This window comes from Amphibalanus amphitrite, unplaced genomic scaffold, assembly GCF_019059575.1.
Source record: "Amphibalanus amphitrite isolate SeventyFive unplaced genomic scaffold, NRLGWU_Aamphi_draft 000677F_arrow, whole genome shotgun sequence".
Lineage (NCBI taxonomy): Eukaryota > Metazoa > Arthropoda > Thecostraca > Balanomorpha > Balanidae > Amphibalanus > Amphibalanus amphitrite.
Window position 1 is genome coordinate 70041 of NW_024882171.1, and position 23159 is coordinate 93199.

The 23159-nt window shown below is 47.3% G+C and overlaps 1 protein-coding gene across 1 annotated transcript; it reads left to right on the plus strand.

The window, feature by feature from the left end:
- Window positions 1–14130: 14130 nt before the first annotated feature.
- On the plus strand, window positions 14131–22655 carry LOC122364452. Its single transcript, XM_043334823.1, has 10 exons — window positions 14131–14157; window positions 14495–14774; window positions 16031–16123; window positions 16552–16772; window positions 16964–17050; window positions 17430–17561; window positions 17935–18069; window positions 18876–19037; window positions 19272–20047; window positions 21311–22655. Exons 1-10 carry the CDS (start codon window positions 14131–14133, stop codon window positions 22653–22655), a joined length of 3258 nt encoding a protein of 1085 aa, XP_043190758.1.
- Window positions 22656–23159: the final 504 nt, after the last annotated feature.

Below are 23159 nucleotides of genomic sequence, written 5' to 3' on the forward strand. Positions count from 1 at the left end.
ACTGGGTGTTTCATATGAGTCATGGGTTCGCACGATGCCGCCGCCGAGTACGTACGGGCGTTTGCGGCGCCGATGTGTGTATGGCTGTGGGCCTCGCCGTTCTAATGAATCTTACAGTCTCATCCGATCCAGTAAGGTGCCAAAAATATGCAATCTTGAAACGCTCACCAAATTTACAGTTATCAAGCAATTTCAAAGTTCTTCAAATGGTCTAGTAGACAAAAAGCGGCGCTATAACATTTTTATCTCGGATTTTCAAAATTTTGGGTTTTTGACCCCTAAAAATTCAAAAAATTGATTTTTTGGAAAAACTAAAACACTTCAATTTTTTCCGAATTTCGAAAAACGGAATGAATGTGATAGTCCCTGCGCTGTTCTATATACATACCAAATTTCAGATCGATATCTCGTTTTTTGGCCAGTTATAGCGAAAAACCTGTTCAGAAATGATGACGTCAAATTTTTGAACTCAATTTTTAGCGATTCTAGACTGCGTACGGCAAAACAAAGACCACCATTGAACTCCCCGTGACGAGCTGCATCGATTCGATATCCATTTTATGCAAAATATCAACTTTGAAATTTGACCTAATTTGACCTGACTTTGACCTGACCTTGACCTGACCTTGACCAAAACGCGACCTAAGCTGGCCCCAAAGGCTGCCTGACCCACATAATCGCATTTGTCATGTAAAATGGACAAACATGTACCACACGACACTTTCATATTGTGATCCCCCAGTGACCTGACCTCTGTGACCTGACCTGGTATCAGTGACCTCAAATAGCAAAATATGTGTTTGAAGAACATTTCCCCATCGATGATTTTCAATGAAATGCATTTTACTCGATTTTACAACGCATTTCTTGAAATGCCTGTAAACGGTGAAAATTCGACCTTTGACCTGACCTGTGACGTCATCGGTTTGAACTAGGTCAATGAAATTGGGTCACAAGGTAGTTCCCTGATAGGGCTATCCAACACCGTTTGCTGCTTGTCGCTAGGTTGCGTGGTTCCCGAGAATTTAGGGGGGAACCCCCCCCCCCCAACAGGACGCGTTGCTCGGTAGAGCCCAACGGGCGCGGCTTAATGCCTTCTTTACATCGGGAAATTTTCTTAAGTTCGGTGCATTGCGGAAAGCATAGGACATATATCTGTTGGATTACCTAAAAAGACTTCTTTTTTTCCAAAGGCCGATTATGCTAGAAAAAAATAGCTGCGAATAGCAAAAATATGCAAACTTTAACCATCTATAACTGACAACTTAGTTCAAAGTCTGTTTTCAAAGTGAAACGGTATGGACTTATGCGAGCTTTTTGGGTCACGTATGGTCTGACACATAAATATGCTAGTGGAAAATGTGTGTACCTAATTCATCGCAATGCGCAAGATAAAACTTTCATCGAATTATTTTGTCATAAACCATACGCAAGGATTACAATGCCGCCCAAACCCGATTATAAATTGTCAGCACACTTTTTACAGCAACCATGAAAATTAAGCTCATTAATTTGAGTTCCTATTTGTTGCAACCTCGGACAGTGACGACCTTCACGAACGCGCATACATCAATCTCATTAATTCCTAACTCATAATAGACACAGGCAGTCTCTTGCCTCCTTCGGTCGGGACTGCGTGGTGCCAAGCTAAAACAGAACTCGTTACCGGCTCCGTGTCGAGGGACATTGGAATGACGGCTCAGCAGTCGGCGACAGCATGGTCGGATTGCGGCTACACCTCTACTGCTTACCCGTGGTCCACGGCAACGGGGCCCAACACGGCGCTACGTGGCGCCGAGGGCCGGCGGTACCGGTCAGAGGGGTGCAAGAAGCCGCAGCGACACGGGTCTGCTCGGCGGCCGCCCAGACGCCGCCCCCAGGTGAGCAGAAATTGTGCCCTTTGGAAACAGAATCATGTGCACTCTTATGCATCTTCTGCAATACGGTTCGCAGGTTAGGTGAAGGACCTACAAAGCGCAGACTAGAGGACTTAGGACTTAGAGGACTAGAAGGCAGAGTTAGAGAAGCAGAGTGACAAACCAGTCAGTTAAGCCTGGCCTAACATTGCCATATTGTCATGCCACTCCGATGGTTTATTTACATTCAACCGCTGCATTTTCCGGTGACAGGAACCCGGTTTTTGCCTACATGACTCTCGTTCTCTGCTTTTGAGTGACGGAAATAGCTGGTTCGCTGTCCGAAGAGGATGTAGCATTTCAATTTTAAATGCAGACAGGTTGTTGAGAGAATAGGGCCGGATCCAAATACGGGAACGATTAACTCATATCTTCAAAGAGCTAAGCGCACCCTATCATTTTAGTTGGTATGTGGTCGGTACAATTTGCATTGGAATGCTAATGCAACAAAGTTACAGCCTACGCAATATGATTCGCCCGACATATAATTCCATATGAAATATATATATATTACATTTAAAGTACCGTAAACGGGGGTGACTTTGCCATGTTTTCAACTTTAGACGCTTGTATTCTTTACACTTGTTAACTTGTAGGGATGACTCTATGTTCAAAACACGGATGAAGATTAGCTCTTTTGGTTTTGCTATTATCGTATTTATATCTCGCCTAAAAGTATAATTTTTTAAAGAAAATGAGTCGTGGCAAAGTTAAACTGAAAAAGGGGTGACTTTGCCACTATGTCCAAAAAAAATGTTTTTTTTTTAACGCTTACAAATAATTTTCAAGCATTTTTGTTCCATTGTATGGGGGAGGGCAACCATTTTTAATTGTTTAATAGGAAAAAATGAAGTAATTCAAAGTTTTTTGCTCTTGAATCATGTACAAAAAGGGAGAGATACATTTTTTTATAATACATTATATTTGTTGAAAATAATTGGCATTGATAGTAAATAGAAACTGAAAAATGGTTGAGAATAGATAAATAAGCAAAAATATGATTGTATCGGTACTCTAGGACCTTGCCACATTCCTCCAGCGGCATTAAGAGGAACAGAAAGAAGACGTTCTTGCGGCAACTTACCGGCACCCTTATTATCAGCGTTTTGATCTATAAAATGATACCGATTTCTTCAGCCAGTCTTACTGGCAAACTAGGAGTTGTATGTAGATGATCATGACTGTACTGAAAAGTTGGACCCAGCTTCATTCATTTTTTGACTTTGGTAATTTTTGCCTTTCTATACTCCCACTGTGCATTTCTGTGTTAATTTTAAACATATAAACTTTCACTTTTTTAAAACCAGTTTGGAGGTCAAAATGATGCTACATTTAAACAAATTTTGAATTACATCGGATAAGTATTCCATTTTTGCATAAATAACATGGTGGCAAAGTCACCCCATGTGGCCTGCAATTCACTTGGGAAAATCACCACCAAAAATTTTAGCTAAATGAAGTGACAAATACCAGTTTTGTTGGATATGCTAACTTAACAGCCTTGTCATGATCAACCATACCAAGCTTCAGCATCGCAGGTGGTCTAAGACATGGTTAGATAATAAAAAGTCTGGAACTCTTCAAATTTGACCAATAAAGAGCCGTCAATAAAATATACTCCAATAAAATGGAGCCTAGTTGGGAATTTAGTGGTAACTTACCTCTCAGTTTTTTTTTGTGTTATGAGGTTACCTCTCAGTGTTAGTTATATTGGGAGGCCAATCAATTACCTTTCATTTGTCCATAAAACATTACTACATTCCTCGTAAAATATCATGGGAGATGTCCCTGAAGCATTTTTCGAGAAGCATGGGAAAGTCACCCGGCGAGGCAAAGTCACCCCCTTTTACGGTATTTAGACGGTTCTTGTCAATTTATTCAGAAAAGACGGCAAATATTTCTCAATTATAGATGCTCCCATTTCAAATTATGTCTTTATTGCACTTCAAAATTTATTACTTGGAACTACTAATGATGTACAAATTGCTTTAGGATAACATAACCTTTTATATTGCCCGTTAAACTTCCTTTCCACTTTTTCCTCTCTCATTTCCCGTCTTGCAATTAAAGTATCGTATCACTTTGCCTGAACTGCGACCAGGGGTGCGGAGCCGGAGCCGGAGCTGGAGCCGGCATATTTTGCCCGGAGCCGGAGCCGGAAGCGGAGCCGTGAAACAATATAGCCCGGGGCCGAAGCCGGAGCCGGAGCCGTCAAAAAAGGCAGCGACTGCGGCTCCTTTTTTTGAAGAGGAAAAAACTTATTGACCTAGTTCGGTTTGACAGTACAAGGCAGTAAAACATGTGGTATTCAAAATAGCCTTGTTATGCAAATGCAGAAACAACGTGAACCAATCCCTTCGTCTTTTTCTTCCACCCGTATTTAATTGTATAAAGGATGTATTGAGTACTGTAGCCGGAGCCGGAGTCGGAGCTGCCGGAGCCGGACCATTTTACTTGGAGCCGGGGCCGGGGCCGGAGCCGCCATGACATTTCAACCGGAGCCGGAGCCGGAGCCGATTTTTTCTCCGGAGCCGGAGCCGGAGCCGGAACCGTCAAAAATTTCCACGGCTCCGCATCCCTGACTGCGACCCATGCATCACTCCTCAATTTTACCACCGTATCGATGTCTGCTTGCTCGCAGAGAGCGGCCATGGCGAGCGCAGGGCCGTGGCGGGGCTCCGAGACCCCCTGGAGGGAGCTGTGCCTGCTACTGCTGCTGCTGTCTCGCTGCTCGTGGGTGCAGGCACCCGGTACTTGCCACCAGCTCACAGTGGCAGATGGCTTTGCTGGGGAGATGACCAGTAGCGGTGGGCTATTTGACCCGGCCAACGAGGCAACCGCTCAGGTAAGAGAGGGAGAAAAGGAGAGAGAGAGAGAGAGAGAGAGAGAGAGAGAGAGAGAGAGAGAGAGAGAGAGAGAGAGAGAGAGAGAGAGAGAGAGAGAGAGAGAGAGAGAGAGAAAGAGAGAGAGAGAGACAGACAGACAGACAGACAGACAGACAGACAGACAGACAGACAGACAGACAGACAGAGAGAGACAGAGAGACAGACAGACAGACAGACAGACAGACAGACAGACAGACAGACAGACAGACAGACAGACAGACAGACAGACAGACAGACAGACAGACAGACAGACAGACAGACAGACAGACAGACAGACAGACAGACAGACAGACAGACAGACAGACAGACAGACAGACAGACAGACAGACAGAGAACTAGAGAGAAAGAGAGAGAGAGAGAGAGAGAGGGGGGAAGAGAGGAGAAAAGAGAGAAAAAGAAAAAGAGAGCGAGGCAGAATAGGGAGAGAGATATACCTATGTTCACTATTTTTGTAATGCTAATGCTGTTGAGTCACGGTACTTTACGAGCCACACCTTCAATGGTGTGGCTCGTAATAATAATGCTGTCGTATTTTTATTGTGCTGTGACTTTGGCCGTAAATGGGCATGTCCCGTGGCTGATATGGTGAATAAATGAAATGAAATGAAATGAAATGGTTATTTGTGTAGTCGTCATCTTCCTCTCCTCAGGCAGTGCGCATTATCTGTACATCAGTGTCTACGAACTACGTTGCCTGTCCAATGCGCATCTAGGTCATTTCACTGACCGATAAGCAGTCATTGATTTCATGTCAATATTCTATACGAAATTGCCCAATGAAACCCTCGGAAGTGATTTATTTCACACATCATCCAATAAAATTTAAAGGGGTGATTTATTGACCCTGGCTGACCAAATGATGCTCCATGTTAAAAATGATTTGCTGAAATGGGTGCCTGCCAGTTTATAAGTTTTTTGCCATTGTAATGTTAATTCCCTCAATGCCGTTGCATATATCACCCGAATAAAATGCAATTTACATAAGTAAAAAGGTATAAGCGTCCTGCGTCAGTCGTCAATCAGAAACAACGTTATCCCTCGCATGTGTGCGGCGTTTGCCAGCTTCTAATGTGTAGGGGGGGGGGGGGGGTCGGTTGGACCAACCTTCCCGTTTGGCCCCTGATCGAGCTAGAGCTTCGCGGAAAAACGAGCGTGTTGCCCGTGACGAGAGGAAGCCGATGATACCAAATTTTAACCCTAGAACGCCTAGGGGGGGTTGTATCAACCCCCCCTGAGTTTTTTTCGAAGTGCACGCTAAACGGCTTGTCGTAGCGGGCTGAAATTTTCAATACCCTCTGGGGCAACCTTTGCGCATCTTTTGCCGAAAAAAAATTGATCGGGTCATGTCAGGTCACGGAGTTATGACGTCATAAGAGGTACAGCCTCCGGCCGACAGTAACCAAACGTGTGCGCCGAATCCCTAGGTTTTCTGCCGGTGATACCCACATTGTTTGATGGATCATGATGAAACTTCCCATGCATGTTGGGGCAAGCATTGGCTATCGTGTGGTGCAAGAAAATTGACCGGGTCAGGTCAGGTCACGGAGCTATGACGTCACAAGAGGAACAGCGTCCGGTACTATTTTTGAAAAGCGCCCGAACCACTATTTTGCTAATTCTTGTCACCTCAATGGGAATATGCAGCAATATTAGCTTCTATAGGGAGCAAATGGACCTCCCAAATCCAAAAATACAATCAGATTTCAAAAATTTAAATTTTGATTTTTTCGAATTTCTGCCGCCGACTGTGACCTTGCCGACTTCCGGCGCTCCCAACGCGCCATTTTTAGAGCTAGGGAAACGAAATACATACCAAACGATAGAGAATTGATCAAGGAATACGATAGTGAAGGTTTCAAGTCGATATCTCCCACCGTTGTGCCGCAATCGCCGCGGAAAGTTGAAAAAGTTTGATTTTTTCGGAAAATTTGACCTTTGACCGGTCATAAGTAGGTCAAATGTTGACCTAGAACCAAAAAATATACCACCAATCGCGAGATCTCGTTGAGAGCAATCCGTTGGTTTTTTCCGCTAAGCTCTACGACCTTCCGTTTCGAAACGCCAGGGGGGGTCGTAACAACCCCCCCCCCTGGTCGTTCGTGTTATGAGAAATGGCCTGGTCGTGCGAGGGTTAAGGTCCTAGGTCATTGGTTGACTTTCCAGGTCAGGTCAATAACCCAAAGTCGGGAAAATCGGGACCTGTTAGAAAGTCGTAAATTGTGGCTGCTAAGTAGTTTTTCGGGGTGCTAATCACGAATATCGTGTTATTTTTTGATCATCGATGATGTCTAGGGGAGAGTGGGGCAAAGCGGCCACCCGGGGCAAAGCGGCCATCCATCGTTTTAGCCCTCCACAGCTGGCGTCAGTTCCAATTTATGATTTCCAATTATACTTCTCTTTGCGGTCGTTCGAATGAGCCAGACCGGGGTTTCAGGCCCATCGCCATTGTTCTGTGAAACACGGAAAAGCATTTCTTGCCAGGTTACCAATTATGTTTACAATTTTTAAATGTTATTTTATTCCATAACCGTTTGGAGTTTTTATAAGCGTTTTTGTCCATGCATTGCGTGGTTATCGTACATGCCTTCTACCAATTTTAATGCTTTTTACCCCACTAATAGCTGAGCTGGAATATTTTTGTCTCGGACGGTATGCGCGGGGCAAAGCGGCCGGGGCAAAGTGGCCAGCCCCCAATTGGCCATAAGTTGTTTCCATCTGGATAAAAACATTATTTATATTCAAATGTGTCGTCATGCATTCATCTTGGCCACTTTTCGGTTACATGAGTTACCAAATTATGCAATTAAATGTTTTTCCAAGAAAATTCTTTCTTTGTTTAGCAATAGGTGGGAAGATAACAAAGTAAACATCCATCTTCCCTTAAACCTTGTCACCATCAAATACCCTAGTCGTGCATGAGGCAACTATTCTGTTTCTCATATCGGGACTTGAGAAGTCGCCAGTGGCCGCTTTGCCTCAGGGATGGGGCAAAGTGGCCAATATGCTATAGGTTTAAAGTTTTGTCAATATCTCCCATATGTGAACGCCTTTGGAAATGAAACGCAGTTGGAATAAAAGACAATTTAATAGGGATCACATTGGTATAGAAAGAATCTTTCCAAGTTTAAAAATCAAGCGTCGGCATCGTTAGAAACGTTAGGGTGGCCGCTTTGCCCCACTCTCCCCTATAACATTTGGACCAGGTCGGGTCAGGTCAGGTCAGGTCAACAGGTAGGCGTCGTGACGGGTATTCGTAGTACGTGTCAACCGCCTCTGACAGCTTCGTAACATGTTAACCCTCGCCCATGTAGGGGGGGGGGGTTGGTGCAACCCCCCCCCCCTGAGGTTTTTCTTAGCTACACGCCGAACCGTTTCAGATAGCCTGCTCACATTTTCGGTACCCTATGGGGCATCCTTTGCGCAACTTTTGGTATTTTTTGTCAAGGTCATGTCAGGTCACGGAGTTATGACGTCATAAAGGGAACAACCTCCGGCCAGATTTAAGATAAATTGGAGATTGCTTCACATTGGTATAAATGCCGACTGACCTGACACACTGATGGATTGTTTTAGAATCACAACTGTCTGATTTGACATTGGCACAATGTCCGTTGACATTTTGAAGGTCACTAAAGGTCAAGGTAAGGTCAGTGACCTCGGTTGACCTGTAATGACTTCTTGCACTTGTATGCCTTTTCGGGGTATTTTGATGCCCTGAATTCGAATTTGCTATCTATTTTAGGCACCGTCGGTTGTTTCTTGTAGTTCATTTTGGGTCAGGGTCAGGTCAGTGACGTCACACGCCTGACGTGACCCAATGCAAATGACCTTGCAGACTTCCGATGCTCCCAACGCATCATTTTTAGAGTTATGACATCGAAATATACACCAAACGATAGAGAATTGATCAAGGATCACGATAGTGAAGGTTTCAAGTCGATATCTCTTACCGTTTTGCCGCAATCGGCGCGGAAATCTGAAAAAGTTAGATTTTTCCGAAAATTTGACCTTTGACCGGTCATAAGTAGGTCAACTGTTGACCTAGGACCAAAAAATATACCACCAATCGCGAGATCTCGTTGAGAGCAATCCGTTGGTCTTTTCCGCTAAGCTCTACGACGCTCCGTTTTCAAACGCCAGGGGGGGGGTCGCACCAACCCCCCCCCTGCATGGGCGAAGGTGGCAAAACACCGTTTACGGGCGAGGGTTAAGAAGTCACCAAAACTACTTCGTAAATGTTCAAATGGTTGCTAAATTCGAATTCAGCTCCAAAAACTAGCCTAGAAACATGTTAAACTCGAAAAAGTGAACCGAGGTCACCAAAGGTCAATGACCTGACCTGACTCTCAGGTGACCTTGACACCCACCTAAATGCATGGGAGCAACATCAAATCACATGTTTGAACGTTTGAAACCACGAAAAGCTTACAAACGTGCGGCTAATGCGAGCCGACATACGCGGAATCGCGATTCCGGCCAAACATGGTCTCGGAAAAGAGGTCACAGGTCATAGGTCATTTGGGTCAGGGTCATGAAATTTTTACGGTAGGTGTAACATTGATCAATGCGAGGGTACTGAAAGTTTCGGTGCGATCGGCCGCTTTTTACGCGAGTTTTTCGCGAAAAACTATGGGGGGGTCCATCCGACCCCCCCCCCTACACATGCGAGGGTTATGATATTTCATTGAAATACAATATAACATTCATGTATGCAATAGCGAATCCAATAAGTGGCAGTGATTTGACGATGCATGTGTTGCATTCCCTGGAGAGGTTCTCTAGCTTCCAAAACTCTTCGGATTTTCCTATTTTACGCCTAGCTGTCGAATTTAGAACAAATATTTTCTGATAAATATACTTTAGTTTTTTTTCACGCAGTCAAACGGGCACAGTTGCTCCATTTTGGATGTGTCTGGCAGGTTAAAAGTCCTAAATATCCCCATGATCCACCACTGCATGGTTGGCCCTCAGCCTGTCCAATGTTCATGCTTTGAACGCATTTCTTTTTATTACAAATTTGTGCGGTAAATTTCGTGAATAAGGTTAATTGCTGGTTAGCCCAGTTCAGCTAACCATTCGCTTAGTTTAATTTTATGCTTGATTGATGGAGAAATATGCTGCTGACTTATTTATCGATTTTTGCATAATTAATTAGCCTTCACGCCGCAAGCCTAAAGGTGCAGCAGACAATGGAGTGTTGCAAAATAATTTCCACAAATGCATGAGCAATAAATACCTAAAAACCAGAGCAAACAGCATTACAGTGGATATCGGCTGCGAGTATCTTTGTAAAATGTGATTTGAATTTTTATCATACATCTGTAAATAAGTGCATAAAGGGTTTTTCATGTACGTATACCTATAGGACTATATATGTAGGTACAGGGACCCGCAGTTGCTACTGTACAAGTGTACAGCGACCCTGAGTAAATTGTCCCAGCACCCTCACAGGGAACAACGATATAGGGTACTCACAGGAAACCTCAGCTGCTCTTGTACAGGGACCAGCAGTCGATATCAATGTTATCGGTTGTTACTGGACAGGACAGACGGTTAGACTTGGGGTTCGTGTACAGTAGCAACTGCGGGTCCCCGTACAACTTCATATGCACATGCAAAATATCCTTTCAAGTTTTAAATGTGCATTGCCAGTGAACTAAAATAAAAAGTGGATAAAATAATTCAGCCACTTCAACAATTTCCATGTTTTAGTTTGGTGCTGACAGAGCTATATTGACAGTTATCAAAGGCCATCTATATTACTATTTGAACAGGATCCATCTGTCTGTCTGTCTGTTTGTCCGCCACGCCGTGTAGTGGGTTCAATTTAGCCGGCCTACAGGGCAGACGGTATATCGTAGGGGGTTGAAATTTGCACACCTTATAGGTGACAGAGCGGGTCAGCGCCTTTTCTAGGTTCCGACTCGCTGGGGTGCACGGTTCGCGCGTGGGGCGCGCTGGAAGAACGCCAATGAAATTTTGATCGGTTCGTAGATCTTCATTGAGAGCCGGGGTCGACAAACTTTGTGGACTAAATGCATGCCGATCGGCGGCGAGTGCCTCGCATTGGCGGATCGGCAAGTTATTAATTTGAATGAAAAGTGGCGAAAAAATGTGTTGATTTTCGTTCAATGGAAACAGTTTGTGATACGAGTATACAAATGCACCGTGTTTGCCGCAATGCGCCACTTTGGTGACAAGGCGCCATTTTTGCCGCAAATCGCAGTTTTGTCAAATATGACCCGATAAGGGTACAATTTGGTGCAAGGGTGCATGCTCAAACAACAGATACAGATGCGCCGCCTTTGCCACAATGCGCCACATTTGTCACAATGTGTCATTTCCGACAAATACGATTAAGCGTAATGGAATGGCACGAATAGGGGCGGGGCTGGGAACAATTTATGTCTGATATTTTAGTACTGATTGGATCCAATTATTCTGTGACCTGATATGACCCAGCGGTGTTGGTAGGGGTAGGGGTAGGGGTAGGGGGTAGTGGTAGGGGTAGGGTAGTGGTAGGGATAGGGGTAGGGGTAGTGGTACGAGTAGTAGTAGGGGTAGGGGTAGTGGTAGGGTTAGTAGTAGGGGTAGTAGTAGGGATAGTGGTAGGGTAGTGGTAGGGGTAGGAGCATGGGTAGGAGTAGGGGTAGGGGTAGGGGTAGGGGTAGTGGTATGGGTAGGGATAGTGGTAAGGGTAGTGGTAGGGGTAGTGGTAGTGGTAGGGGTAGGGGTAGGGGTAGGGGTAGGGGTAGGGGTAGTGGTAGTGGTAGGGGTAGTGGTAGGGGTAGGGGTAGTAGTAGGGGTAGTGGTAGGGGTAGGAGTATGGGTAGTAGTAGTGGTAGGGGTAGGGGTAGATGTAGTGGTAGGGGTAGGGGTAGGGGTAGTTGTAGTGGTAGTGGTAGGGGGAGGGGTAGTGGTGGAGACAAAAGCAGAACAGTGGCCCGGGCTGATCCCAGCGGACGAGAGGTGACCTATGTGACCTGGCCTGACCCAAAGTGACCGGGGCTGACCCCTTTGACCCGTCTTGACCCCGTATCACCCAAATTTCATCCAACAACGCCCTCAGAACAGTTCTTTTTTAAATTCTCTTCACATTTCCGTCCATATCTATGCTTCTAGACGACACATCGACATGAATCAAACACCATTCGAAAGCAAATTGGCTGGTGCCGCAATTTTTCCTACCACGCAGCAAAGCAAGTGGCGCAGCCGCTTGTCTATATTACTATTTGAGGAGGGTGCGTCTGTCCGTTACCGAGGTCCCGACTTGGTGGTGCTTTGCGTGGACTACAGGCCAGACCGTTGCACCTAGCCCGGTGAAATTTGCACAACTTATAGATCAAAGATGCGCGACGTGCCTTTGAGGGGTCTCAGCTCGATCGGGTCGTTAGTGAGCGTTTGGCGCGTGTCCAAAAAGTGCAAATTCGCGTCATAGACTTTACATGTATAAATCGGCGTGCGAAATCGGGCGAAAACGGCCATATTTGGGCGACACGGGTCCAGTCCCGGTGCAATATCTTGGTGACCAGGGGTCCGACCGGCACGGGGAAAACAGCATCGTGTAGATAATTGAATGGGCAATTGAATGGTGTGCGATATAGAGGATAGCACGCGCCACGTGCACCGGGGAGGGCACTTTTGTTGAAAAATTGCGGTTTTGGGCGGATTTTGGAATTGATTTTATTATTAGGTGACCGTTTAACAGAGCGAGATGGAACAACGCCTGTTGGCAAGAGAAATGTACCGTCTATCATATAAAAATTGTGAAAAGCTGATTGGTCCAATTCTAGGTGGTACGAATCACGGGAGAAAATGGTGTTTGTCAATTTTGTGCCACTTTGTTTATCAAAATGGTTTTACTCCATAATCTGATATCTTTGGCAGTTAAAAATGGCACCGTTGGAAAGAGCATTCAATTCTGTCCAAGGTTCAGTCTTCACTTTTGCAGGATGAGCAACAGTATTCTTAAAAATGTTAATGTTCCAAACCATTACATTGTCATTTTTAGCGAAATTCATCGATGGCCCTCAAAACACTTCACGCCAGTTTTCGAATCATTCTAAAGCAGAACGCATGATAATACGACACGGGCACCTCGATGCGATGTATCGTTGTTTTCTTACAAAATGCCTGGCCGTCAAAAAGCAATCGAACGAAATGGATATCTACCAACCAAATCGACACAGACCAACCCAATACCCACGGGTCAAAAAATCCCCCCTTCGCGTTGCGGAGCACGCGGGTAACCCTAGTTTATAATACAATTAGCGCAAAAGGCCATTGAAACTTATTGCAAGCGTCACGAGTGCCAGGCCACTAAATATCGTTCGTCTGCAGCAGGCCATGATTGAAAGCATTCCACCGGCTCGACATTTCATGTCTATTAGACAGGCATCGAACGGGAAATGCTGGAGATTCCTTTCGGGTAATAATTTTATAAATTTCTTCCCAGCACTAGCTTTTATGGGTCAATTTAATGACGTTATTCGTCATAGACGGTCAGCAATATTCCGCCGGAATTCGGTGTCCCATTCGTCGTTCAGTCGCATTGCTACAGACACGGCCACACTTTCCAGCTCGTAAGGTTTTCATATTTCATGCTCTTTGGTCGATATTCCTAGTCGTTGCAAGCCGCCGCGTCCGCTATGCTTGAGGCCGTAACGCACTCGGCCGGTGCAAAGGCTACTGAGAATGCCGATACTATGATGAAAGGTGAAAGTAAAGGAGTACTTGTTGGGAAATCAAATGATTGTTAGAGAAGACATTGAAAATAGTGTGTAAAAGAGGTCACGGTGAAACTCGTAGTGTGCTGCAATTATACATGAGTGATAATAATGGGGACGGGTCTCACTGAACTCACCTATCCGTGCTTCTATCCTCAGGATACTGAAATCCTTCTCCTCCGCGCCACAATCCCCTTCCGGGCTGGACAGGCAACTTTATCTCATGCGGGCTGCTCCCTTGGAGTGGCACCGCTGCTCCCGAGGGAGCTGCACCCCGTAGCCGGGTGCAGAGAGTGCTTGGGGGGCTGGACGGCCTGTCCTATGGACGGGCTCAGCCCCGGCGACTCTCTAGGGTGCCTGCCCAGACCAATGTCTCCCCCTAATTCCTATCATCCTTCCGGCTCTGCAATGGTCTTGTCGACCGAAAGGGCCTAACCCAATAAAACAAACAAACAAACAAACAAATCTCACTGAACTCTTTGCCAGCACACACTGCAAATTTGGCCTTTGAGTCTTTTGTCTTTTCATCGGCACATATACATTCCTCTCTCAGATTCCAAGCCTCAAGACTGTTCACGCATTCCTTGATCATGCTGCTCTGATATGCTCTTCATCCTGATTCTCTGCTCGGTAACCCCAGCACACCGTTAAATTGTTCGGTGTTTCCTCCGCAGTGCTCTGCAGGTAACCCATGTTGTAAATGAGACCTATGAGAGTCAGACATTTCGTTTTTCTCACAGTCAATGACAATCCAAAAACAATGTAATAAGACCAGACGTTTCGACAACAAAGTGCCTTCGTCAGTGGAAAAACAAGATATAGGCTTTACATCGATAAAAAATATAGAAGACGACCAGCCTGCACGAAAAAAAGTTTTTGGATTGTCATTGACTGTGAGAAAAACGAGACCTTCTATAGCCACAGTCCCTGCAGGGCCTAAGTCTGACCACGCGTATGGCGTCGCCAGGAGTGTGCCACGGTGTGCGGCCAGCTGGGCGTGGCCTACTCGGCAGTGGAGACGATGGACCTCGAGCTGGGCACGTTGGCGTGCCTGTGCGCTCCCACGGAGGAGTTCGAACTGGTCACCGCCTCCTCCACCGAGTGCACGGCCTGCTCGGACGGCTCGTGCGGCGGTGTCGACGGCATCGTCATGGTGTCGCCGGCAGCCGAGGACCTGGCCGCGCTGACAGTGACCGTGGCGCCCGACGGCACGCCCGTGGTGGCCGGCTCGGCGGCGACCGTCTCAGGTTGGTGGTCGGCGTGACTTTCCTTGACTTTCTGGGTGACTTTCTTGGGAGGAGGAGGGGAGAATCGGTAGGGAGGAGGAAGTGGAAAACGCCTAGTGGTAGGCATGTGTTGTTCACATTTTGCCCTGTCGACATTCACTATTTTCAGACAAAAGATCCTGCATACCGGCCATTACCCAGTTTACCGGGTAAGAACGCCTTGTGTCGTCATTGTGTAAGCAATTTTGTTCGGACCCAGGAACGCCTACAAAATCTAGACATATGGATGAAACAGCATACATTACTGACAAGGAATTACAGTTTCCGCTGCAAAACAAAGGCGACAGCATTGATTTTACTTCGGTATTTTGGTAATGCCGCTTAACTACAAACACGCAACGTAACATGCAATAAGCCTCCGTATCGTACATGTGGCGCAAGGTGTTGACGCCTGTATTATTGCTTTGTGTTGCACTATCAGAAGCTCCTCGCCTAAAGGGAGGTCACTCGGCCATTAACTAACACGCAAACAGGTGTATATGCACGCAGGCCGCACAAAAAAAAAAACTCGTAAATATTTGGTGCTTCATGAAACAACAATATGTACAGACCGAACTATTGCGGCTCCTACATGCTATATTGTGAGAACCGTCTGCCATTATTAGCCAAGCCTGCCATCCCATGGCCAGCAAATGTATGTATCTTTTTAGGGCAGCTACTTCCAGGAACAGCCAACAGGAATATCTGGGGAAATTATCGTTGTTGTTCAGTCTTATTGCCATTTATGATGACCCTTGACACTGGCAGCGGTGTTACCGGCTGACTCTTTTCCTTGATTCATTAGGCTAGGCATTCTATTTCTGCGTGTCACTCCTCATATTCCTTTATCGATATCGTGGACAAATCTGCTCACACGGTAAACATCATGATTGCCTGAACACCGTACCTACCTATTTGTTGTTTATCGACCCTCTTGTGTATAGTCAGGTAATACGACGCAGTAAGCACCGTGACCTAACCTGATGTGACCTCCGTCGTAGCTACCGGTAACATGACCTGACCCTATGTGACTCTTATAACATTGCCAATGTTTACATTGCATGATCGGATGTGACCTCTGCTGAGGTTACCGGAAACATGATCTTACCCGATGTGACCATATGACGTAGCTTACGGTATAGCATAACCTGACCCATAGGCCATAGACCTGACCCGATGTAACCTTCGTCGTACTATTATTACCAGCATGACGTGACCTGATGTGACCTCTTCCGCAGCTACCGCTGACGTCAATGATGTGGAGTTCACCATTCAGGCCGGCGATCGGTCACCGGCGTTCAACATCAGTGGCGTGGATGACACGACTGGCAGTAAGTCACTTTGTCTGGGAGGGGGAGGGCCCAGAGGTAGCATGACCTACATGAGCAAAGAAATATCGCAATTCAAAGCAGTATACAATGCTTAGCGCAATGGTAAACAATTTTTACGTTTTATTTTGCACACATTTCCCGTACGCATCATGTAAAATTGAATTGATTAACTCTATTCTATGGTGTTTAATTTTACTTGGCAAACCTATGTAAGCACATCAAATCTAAACCTATGTACTGCACTTTTTGAGCCATTGGCGAACTTTGTTGAAAGCACAAGGACACACATAGCTGATACATAGAACATCAACATCTTAATTATTACCGTCCTACTTCTAATTATGCGTTATCGTCTCACGACTGACATCGAACCGTTGCCTCGTCGTTTCGGTCACGTGAATGTCACATGCCTTCTGCGTTTCTCGCAGCCAGCGGCGCGACACTGAGCCAAGAAGTGTTGTTCTACTATCCGGGCACGTTCACCATCTCTGTATCGGCGCAGAAGCGAGCTGGCAAAGCTGTGCTCAGTCAGCAGGTCTCGGTGAACGTCACCCAGGCAGCCAGCCTGCTGGAGGCCAACTGCCCGCCGGTTCAGGAGCCCAACATTCCCTACTTCTGCGGAGCCGCCGTCACAGGGTCGGATACGTCGGTCAGTGGGGGAGGGCTGATCTGGCAGTTACTCTTCACCATACTGAAATGCTATCTTTTCTATTGTTATGCATCACTTGTCTGTGTTAGTTATTTCCTGTGAACAGTGTGCGTTTTGCTAACCTATGGAAAAGTGCGAGAAGTTGTATTCATCTAGTGCACTGAACACATTTTCGGTTCGGTCCGTTTCAGGTGACTGCCACGTTCAGCGATGGAGCAGAGTTGACCGCCCAGCTTCCCACCGTGCCTATCGTCCTGCGTGGCTCGGCCCCACCCCAGGTGAGACAAACTGCCTTCTCGACTCGGACCATTCACCATGTGAAAAGTAACCATGTAGCCATGTGAAAGAGGTAATCTACTTGATGCTTTACAAACGAGGGTGACAATGACCCGTTGTGGCCCTGCTGTTCCAAGAATATTCATCAGCTTCACCTCTTTATGGTCACATTTGTTGCTACTTTTTACCGCGTTATGATGTTAACGATTCAAGTAATGGGCCGCTGCATCACTTTTATTTTGTGTGCACCTGAAAAGGCTTCCCGGACCGCATGGTATGGATTGCCTTGAAGTAGAACTCTATTGACTATATTTTACCTTCCGCGGCTAGCAAGAAGCGCTGCACCACCGCGCAAGTAACTTGACCTCCCCCTTCCCCTAGAGCGCGATGGCCAGCGACGCAGAGAGGCCGACCGGCTCGGCGACGTTCCTGGTGGCTGCGCCGTTCGACACGCCGTCCCGCCTACTGTCCGTCAGGACGTTCGGCAGCGTCGCCGGCACCTGCACTGGAGAGGTGCGTCTGGAGGGGTAGCCGCAGGGTGGTGTACTGGACTCTGGCGTATGGTGCAGCATGACATGGTCATTGATGTCATGACATGTCTTTGTGTTCAATGTTTTCATATCTTTTGATGCATGTCGACGGTTCATGTTTTTCATTGCCCATTTGCTGTCTACAAAAAATATTCGCTCTTCGTTTAGGTGCACTCATTTCTTCTCATGACTACGCCATCAAATGATTGCTATAAGACCGGCCCCATTGTCCACCGTTCGCTGATGGTCTTGCTCCTGGCTATGCTGACTATTGACTGTTGGTCCTGGCTTTGCTGACTGCTCCTGGCTGGTCTCCCCACTGTTGCTAACCGCCTGTTTCCGTGCCTCTGTTCCAGGTGGTGACCCCCACGTGCACGGACCCAGACGTATTCTGTCCGGGCGCCGGGTGCACCAGCTCGTGCGGTTTGGTGCCCGACACCACTGCCGAATATCAGTGCACCGCCAGCACCTTCTGCCCGCTGACCAGACTGGTGAGATCCAACGACATTATGCCACGGACGCTAAATAGACGGCTAAAGAGAGCTGAAGCTTTTAGAGCATGAAAATCCAATCTGGATCGATTAGTGATACCGTAGGTATACCATAAAATTACTTCGGACTTCGGAGTTATCGGTGTAGGGTCGTTTTGCGTTTTGCTAGTAGGTATAGTTGCTTACCGTAAAGCTTTGATTCCAGTGTTACGCCTTTGATCAACCATGGTATCAAAATGCGGATGCACTGTGTACTTGCAATCATGAAGTGCATTGATGTTCGATGCAAGACAAATCACTTTATTGCAAAGGTGTTCACTGTTCCTCCTATTCATGCTCGTACACCATATTTTAAAGCGTTATAGGCATGCTTGAAGCTGTGTCCACTAGTCTGCACATTTGAATTATATATCAAAACGCCGCCTCATATGTCGCTGGTGAAATATTGATCGAAACGCCCCACGTCATAAAGCCGCGAAGTATTCGCATACGACGGCACCAGGCCGTAGCAACCCGGCGCCTTGGTGCCGGCGCCTTCCTGGAAGCCTCGTAGGCGTCGCCATTAAAAGACTGCCAGAGTACCGCGACGAATGTTAATTGCAGAACTTGACGGACTGAACTGCACTCATACGTGCCTCGAACAACCCATTTGCCTTACAGCATGCCGTGGCCGGTGCCGCTGGATTTCACTTCACCACAGAGTGTGCAATGTGCAAAACCATACATGTTATTTACGACATAAATGTCCTCCGGCGTATTCCTCCTCATTCAACCTTGGCCTCACCTGCCGTGTCATTTCCCGACAGTGCTCTGCTGGTGCTGTGGACGCCGGCACGTGCGGCACGGTGTCGGCTCCCGCCGGGTTCGCGGCCAGCGGGGCTGTGTTCTCGATCCCAGTGAGCGCCGGAGCGCACACCTACCAGGAGATCACCACGGAGGTGCTCGCTCAGCCCGGAGATATGATTCAGGTAAGCTGACACAGTTGAGCTACCGGTAAAAACATTAGGACGTCCATTATTGGTGGCCTGAGGTCCGTGACTCGTCAGGTTACCTGGTGATAACCTTGCATGTCTCGTGTCTGTCCGGTGACGTGACATATAATAACTGCGTAAGCTCGTGTCCCGTCAAAGGCCCTGATGCTCACTACGCGTTTCTGCGTCTGATCAGGTAACGTGATAACCCCGTACCCCTGTACCCGTCAGGTGACCTGTACAGACGGCGGGCTGGTGGCCGCGATGGCCGTGCCGAGCGGCGGTGACCTGGACAGCACCGGTGTCGCGTTGACCACCTCCACTGGCCAGTCTGTGCGCCACCTCCTGGAGGTGGTGGCCGCTCCTCTGCAGCAGTTCAGCTGGGCGCACACCTGTGTCACACCAGTCCAGCTGGTCACCTTCACCGCCGCGCTGCCGGACGGCGCCTCCGTCACCAACGCCACCAGCTGCGAGTACATCATCCGCAACATGTCCATCTCGCTGATGCAGGCCAATCATGAGATGGTGCCCGACACTAAGGACGGCCCCATCTACCTGGACACGGCACTGCCGGTCACTGTGCGACTGCAGATGCTCGAGGGAGCCCCAGCACTCATGAACTGGGACTACGGCACTGAGGACCTTCCCCACGGCACGCAGGACCTGCAGGCGCGGGTCGACCCAGCCACATTCTACAATCAGACTGTCACCTATCCGATGCCTGGTACCTTCATCATCAACGGTTCGGCCACAAATACCCACTCGGAGACGCTGGGCGCCACGTGGGCCACGCAGGAGGTGATTTTGCAGAACCCCGTGGTGGAGGCCTGGGCCGTGGAGATCACCAACACGCAGATCCTCACCGAGCCCACCAACGCCATCGAGGCTAACGTCAACTTCCTCGTCAAGCTGCCCGAGACGGAGCGCCTGCCGACGGACGCTTCCATCTACGCTCATTTCGGCGACGGCTACCACATGGAGGATTTCCACCCTCTCAGCGAATATGGGTACGTCGATGACATATATGACACAATCCTTAACCCGGCCGGGCCCGGGGGGTAATCCCAACCATCGCAGCCCGGGGGGGGGCGTTTTTCGCCCCCCTGTCTAACTCCGTAAATGAGGAAGGAACGGAAACAAAAGTGATACCAAACGAAAGGTCCTTACGAGACAATTCTAAGCCACCTAAAATTTTTGATCTCAGGTCAATTTTCAAGGTCAGAGGTCAAGGTCAAAGGCAAAAACCGGCACATGTGTAGCGATCTCAAAGTAAGCCTTCTAGAGGACGGCAGGATGCATCAAGCCGGCTAAATTGGGTGTCAAACAAAAGAAGAGAATCTGAGGATTCCGAAAATGTGCTCCAAATTAAAGGTCATGGTCAAGGTCACGCCCAAATTTGACCTCAAACTTTGCATTTTTTCGTACATCTTGCGTGCTAACTTCCAAAATGTTTTGAAATATTTTGAGGCTTATCAGTTCCCTATTTGAGGTTCATCTTACGATACAAGGCTGCTCAAAGGTCAAGGTCACAGAAGAGTATCCTTGCTAGAGGTTATTTCACTGATTCAAGCTATTAATAATAAAAAGACAATTTTGCCATCCGGAAGCTCTAAATGAAGGTTTAGAGGAAAATAGATGTCAGATTCGTGATCAGCGGGTACAAATTCATCATAAACGACCTTTCATGTGTCAAGGTCAACCAAAGGTCATTCGAGGTCACATGATGTCAACATAAAATTTGACCTTTTCCAAACAAAATATATATAATTCGACGCGGCTTGACAAGGCAAATGCGATGGTACCACTGTCGTAGCTCTAGGACCATTTTTGTCGAAGTTATTTGCGAAAAACTAAAACCACATTTCGGGGTCGTTGACCTGACCTCTGATCTCAGGTCATCAAAACTATTTTTCTATTTTTCTCTAGGTCAAACGCTACACAACCGTGCTCCTAATTTGTCTTTATCCCTAGGCGTTCGGGAGCTATCGCAAATATTCGCCAGGGGGGGGGAACGCCCCCCCCCCGGGCCCGCGAGAGTTAAGTTGTGAGTTACGAGGCAGACTTTGTTGTTTGATTATCTAGTTTTGTAGTTGCTTATGCCCTCTAGAATCGTGATCAAGTTGAAGAACATCATCGTTTTTCGAGTTTCTTCTAAGTTTGGGATACACGCTTCGCTAGCGTACTATAGCCACAGCCTGTACCTTTTCTGATGATAATTTCCCATTTCTATGCAATGGAAAATTGTCTAACAGGACATTTTTCTTTTACAGAATAGTCGATGGCGAGACGTTGCCTGAAGCTGGCTTCTACTCCTTCACCTTCACGCATCACTATGCACAAGCTGGATTATACAACGTAACAATCGACATGAAAAACGAAATTTCTAACGTGACACTTGAAATCCCTGTTGACGTCGAAGAGAAAATCATCGACTTTGCCGTTGAAATGAAGTTTGAACTGAATGACGCTCTATCGGATGGTCTCGGAGACGACGAGAACGAGTTTCATAATGACAAGAATATCACGTTCATCATGCTCATGACGCAGGGCAGTGTCACGAGGTATGAACTGTACAACACATCCAGTGGCGTCGAGGAACTCTTGCAAACGTTTAAAGTTGAGAACAAGCTTCACCCAACCGTAGGTGAATTCTACTATTACTTCTCCGAAAATCAGGAGCTCAACATTACTTTCAAGGCTTTCAACACTTACGAAGAATCCGATTCAGTTGAAGCGAGCATTTGGATCAAGGACCCAGTGACGGAAATAGAAGGTATCATGATTGTTGAAGGCGAAGATGTCACCTCTCGTGGAGAGGATAAGCCGATCAACATCACATTCAACTGCGCCTCGACACATTCCCTGTGTCTGGTTATCGACTACGGCGACGGTGCGCCGCTGGCCGCCTACGGAGACGAGGGCATCTGTATGGCCAACTTCTCTGAGGCTAAATTCCAGCCCAATGATCTGACCATGCCTATGATTGTGGAGCACACATATTGGGCAGATGGCAAGTACAACCTCACTGCCATACTTTTCAATCCTGTGTCGTTTGGAAAGGCATCTCTTACATTCTTGGTTGTACCATTTAGCTGCAAGAAGCCCATAATTACCGTTAACGGTGCTTCTCTTGTCAAAGAAACGGCCAACGGTTATTTCAGATCTAACCCCATTGTGGTTGATACCGAGACATACATACCAAATTGCGAAGTTCCATTTACCAGCATTGAGCGTTGGATGGTGTCAAAAATAGACCCACTCACCGGAGAAACTATTGAGCCAATTGTCATCCAGAACATCCTGCCGTCTTGGAATAAGTCCTCACTCCTCATCAAGAAAAACTTCCTGGACTTTGGTCTGTACAAATTGGACTACAGCAAGCAGCTGTACGAGGGCGATGAGCCTCCCAACATCCCCTACGAAGTGATGACCACCTCATACGTGGTCGTGATCCGTTCACCGCTCGTGGCGATCATGGTGCCCGGTTCCGTGTCACGTCTGGTGCGCGGCTGGGGCCAGCAAGCCAGCCTCGACCCCGGCAGCAACTCCATCGACCCGGACCTGCCCGAAGACAAGAGTTTCGAGTGCGAGTGGTACTGCCGCCAGCTGACCTGAGGAGTTCCCCATGAACGGTACCGTGATGCTGGACAAGCCCCTGCTGCCGGTCCGGAATGTCGGCGACCCGGTGCCGTCCGGCAGAAGTGGCTGTTTCGGAAGCGGCCCTGGTCGGCTGGACTTCAACAGCTGCAAGTGGGACATCGACACCAATATCTTCCATCCGGCCGGCGAGGACATCACTTTCCACCTGGTGGTCGTCATCAAGAAGAACGGTCGCAGAGCCGAATCGTTCATCGACCTGGAGATGGTATCTGGCAAGCCGCCGATGATGACCATCAAATGTGTGTCCCCGAAGTTGTGCTCGCCCACAGAAGGTGGTGTGTTCATCAACCCGGAAAACCGGCTTGGTCTCATCGGAAATTGCTCTTTCGATTGCTATCCGCCGTTAACCTACGAATGGACTGTGTCAATGGTGAGCAACAACTCGGTAGATCCTATCCCAATAGATGACGTCGACAAGTACATCATGTCAGAGCCAAACACAAAATATCTCTCACTTTC

Coding starts and splice junctions, on each gene's coding strand:
- LOC122364452 (XM_043334823.1), top strand. CDS start 14,131: ATGCTCTTCATCCTGATTCTCTGCTCG. Junction 18,070..18,875: donor TCTGCCCGCTGACCAGACTG/GTGAGATCCAAC, acceptor ATTTCCCGACAG/TGCTCTGCTGGTGCTGTGGA. Junction 19,038..19,271: donor AGCCCGGAGATATGATTCAG/GTAAGCTGACAC, acceptor TGTACCCGTCAG/GTGACCTGTACAGACGGCGG.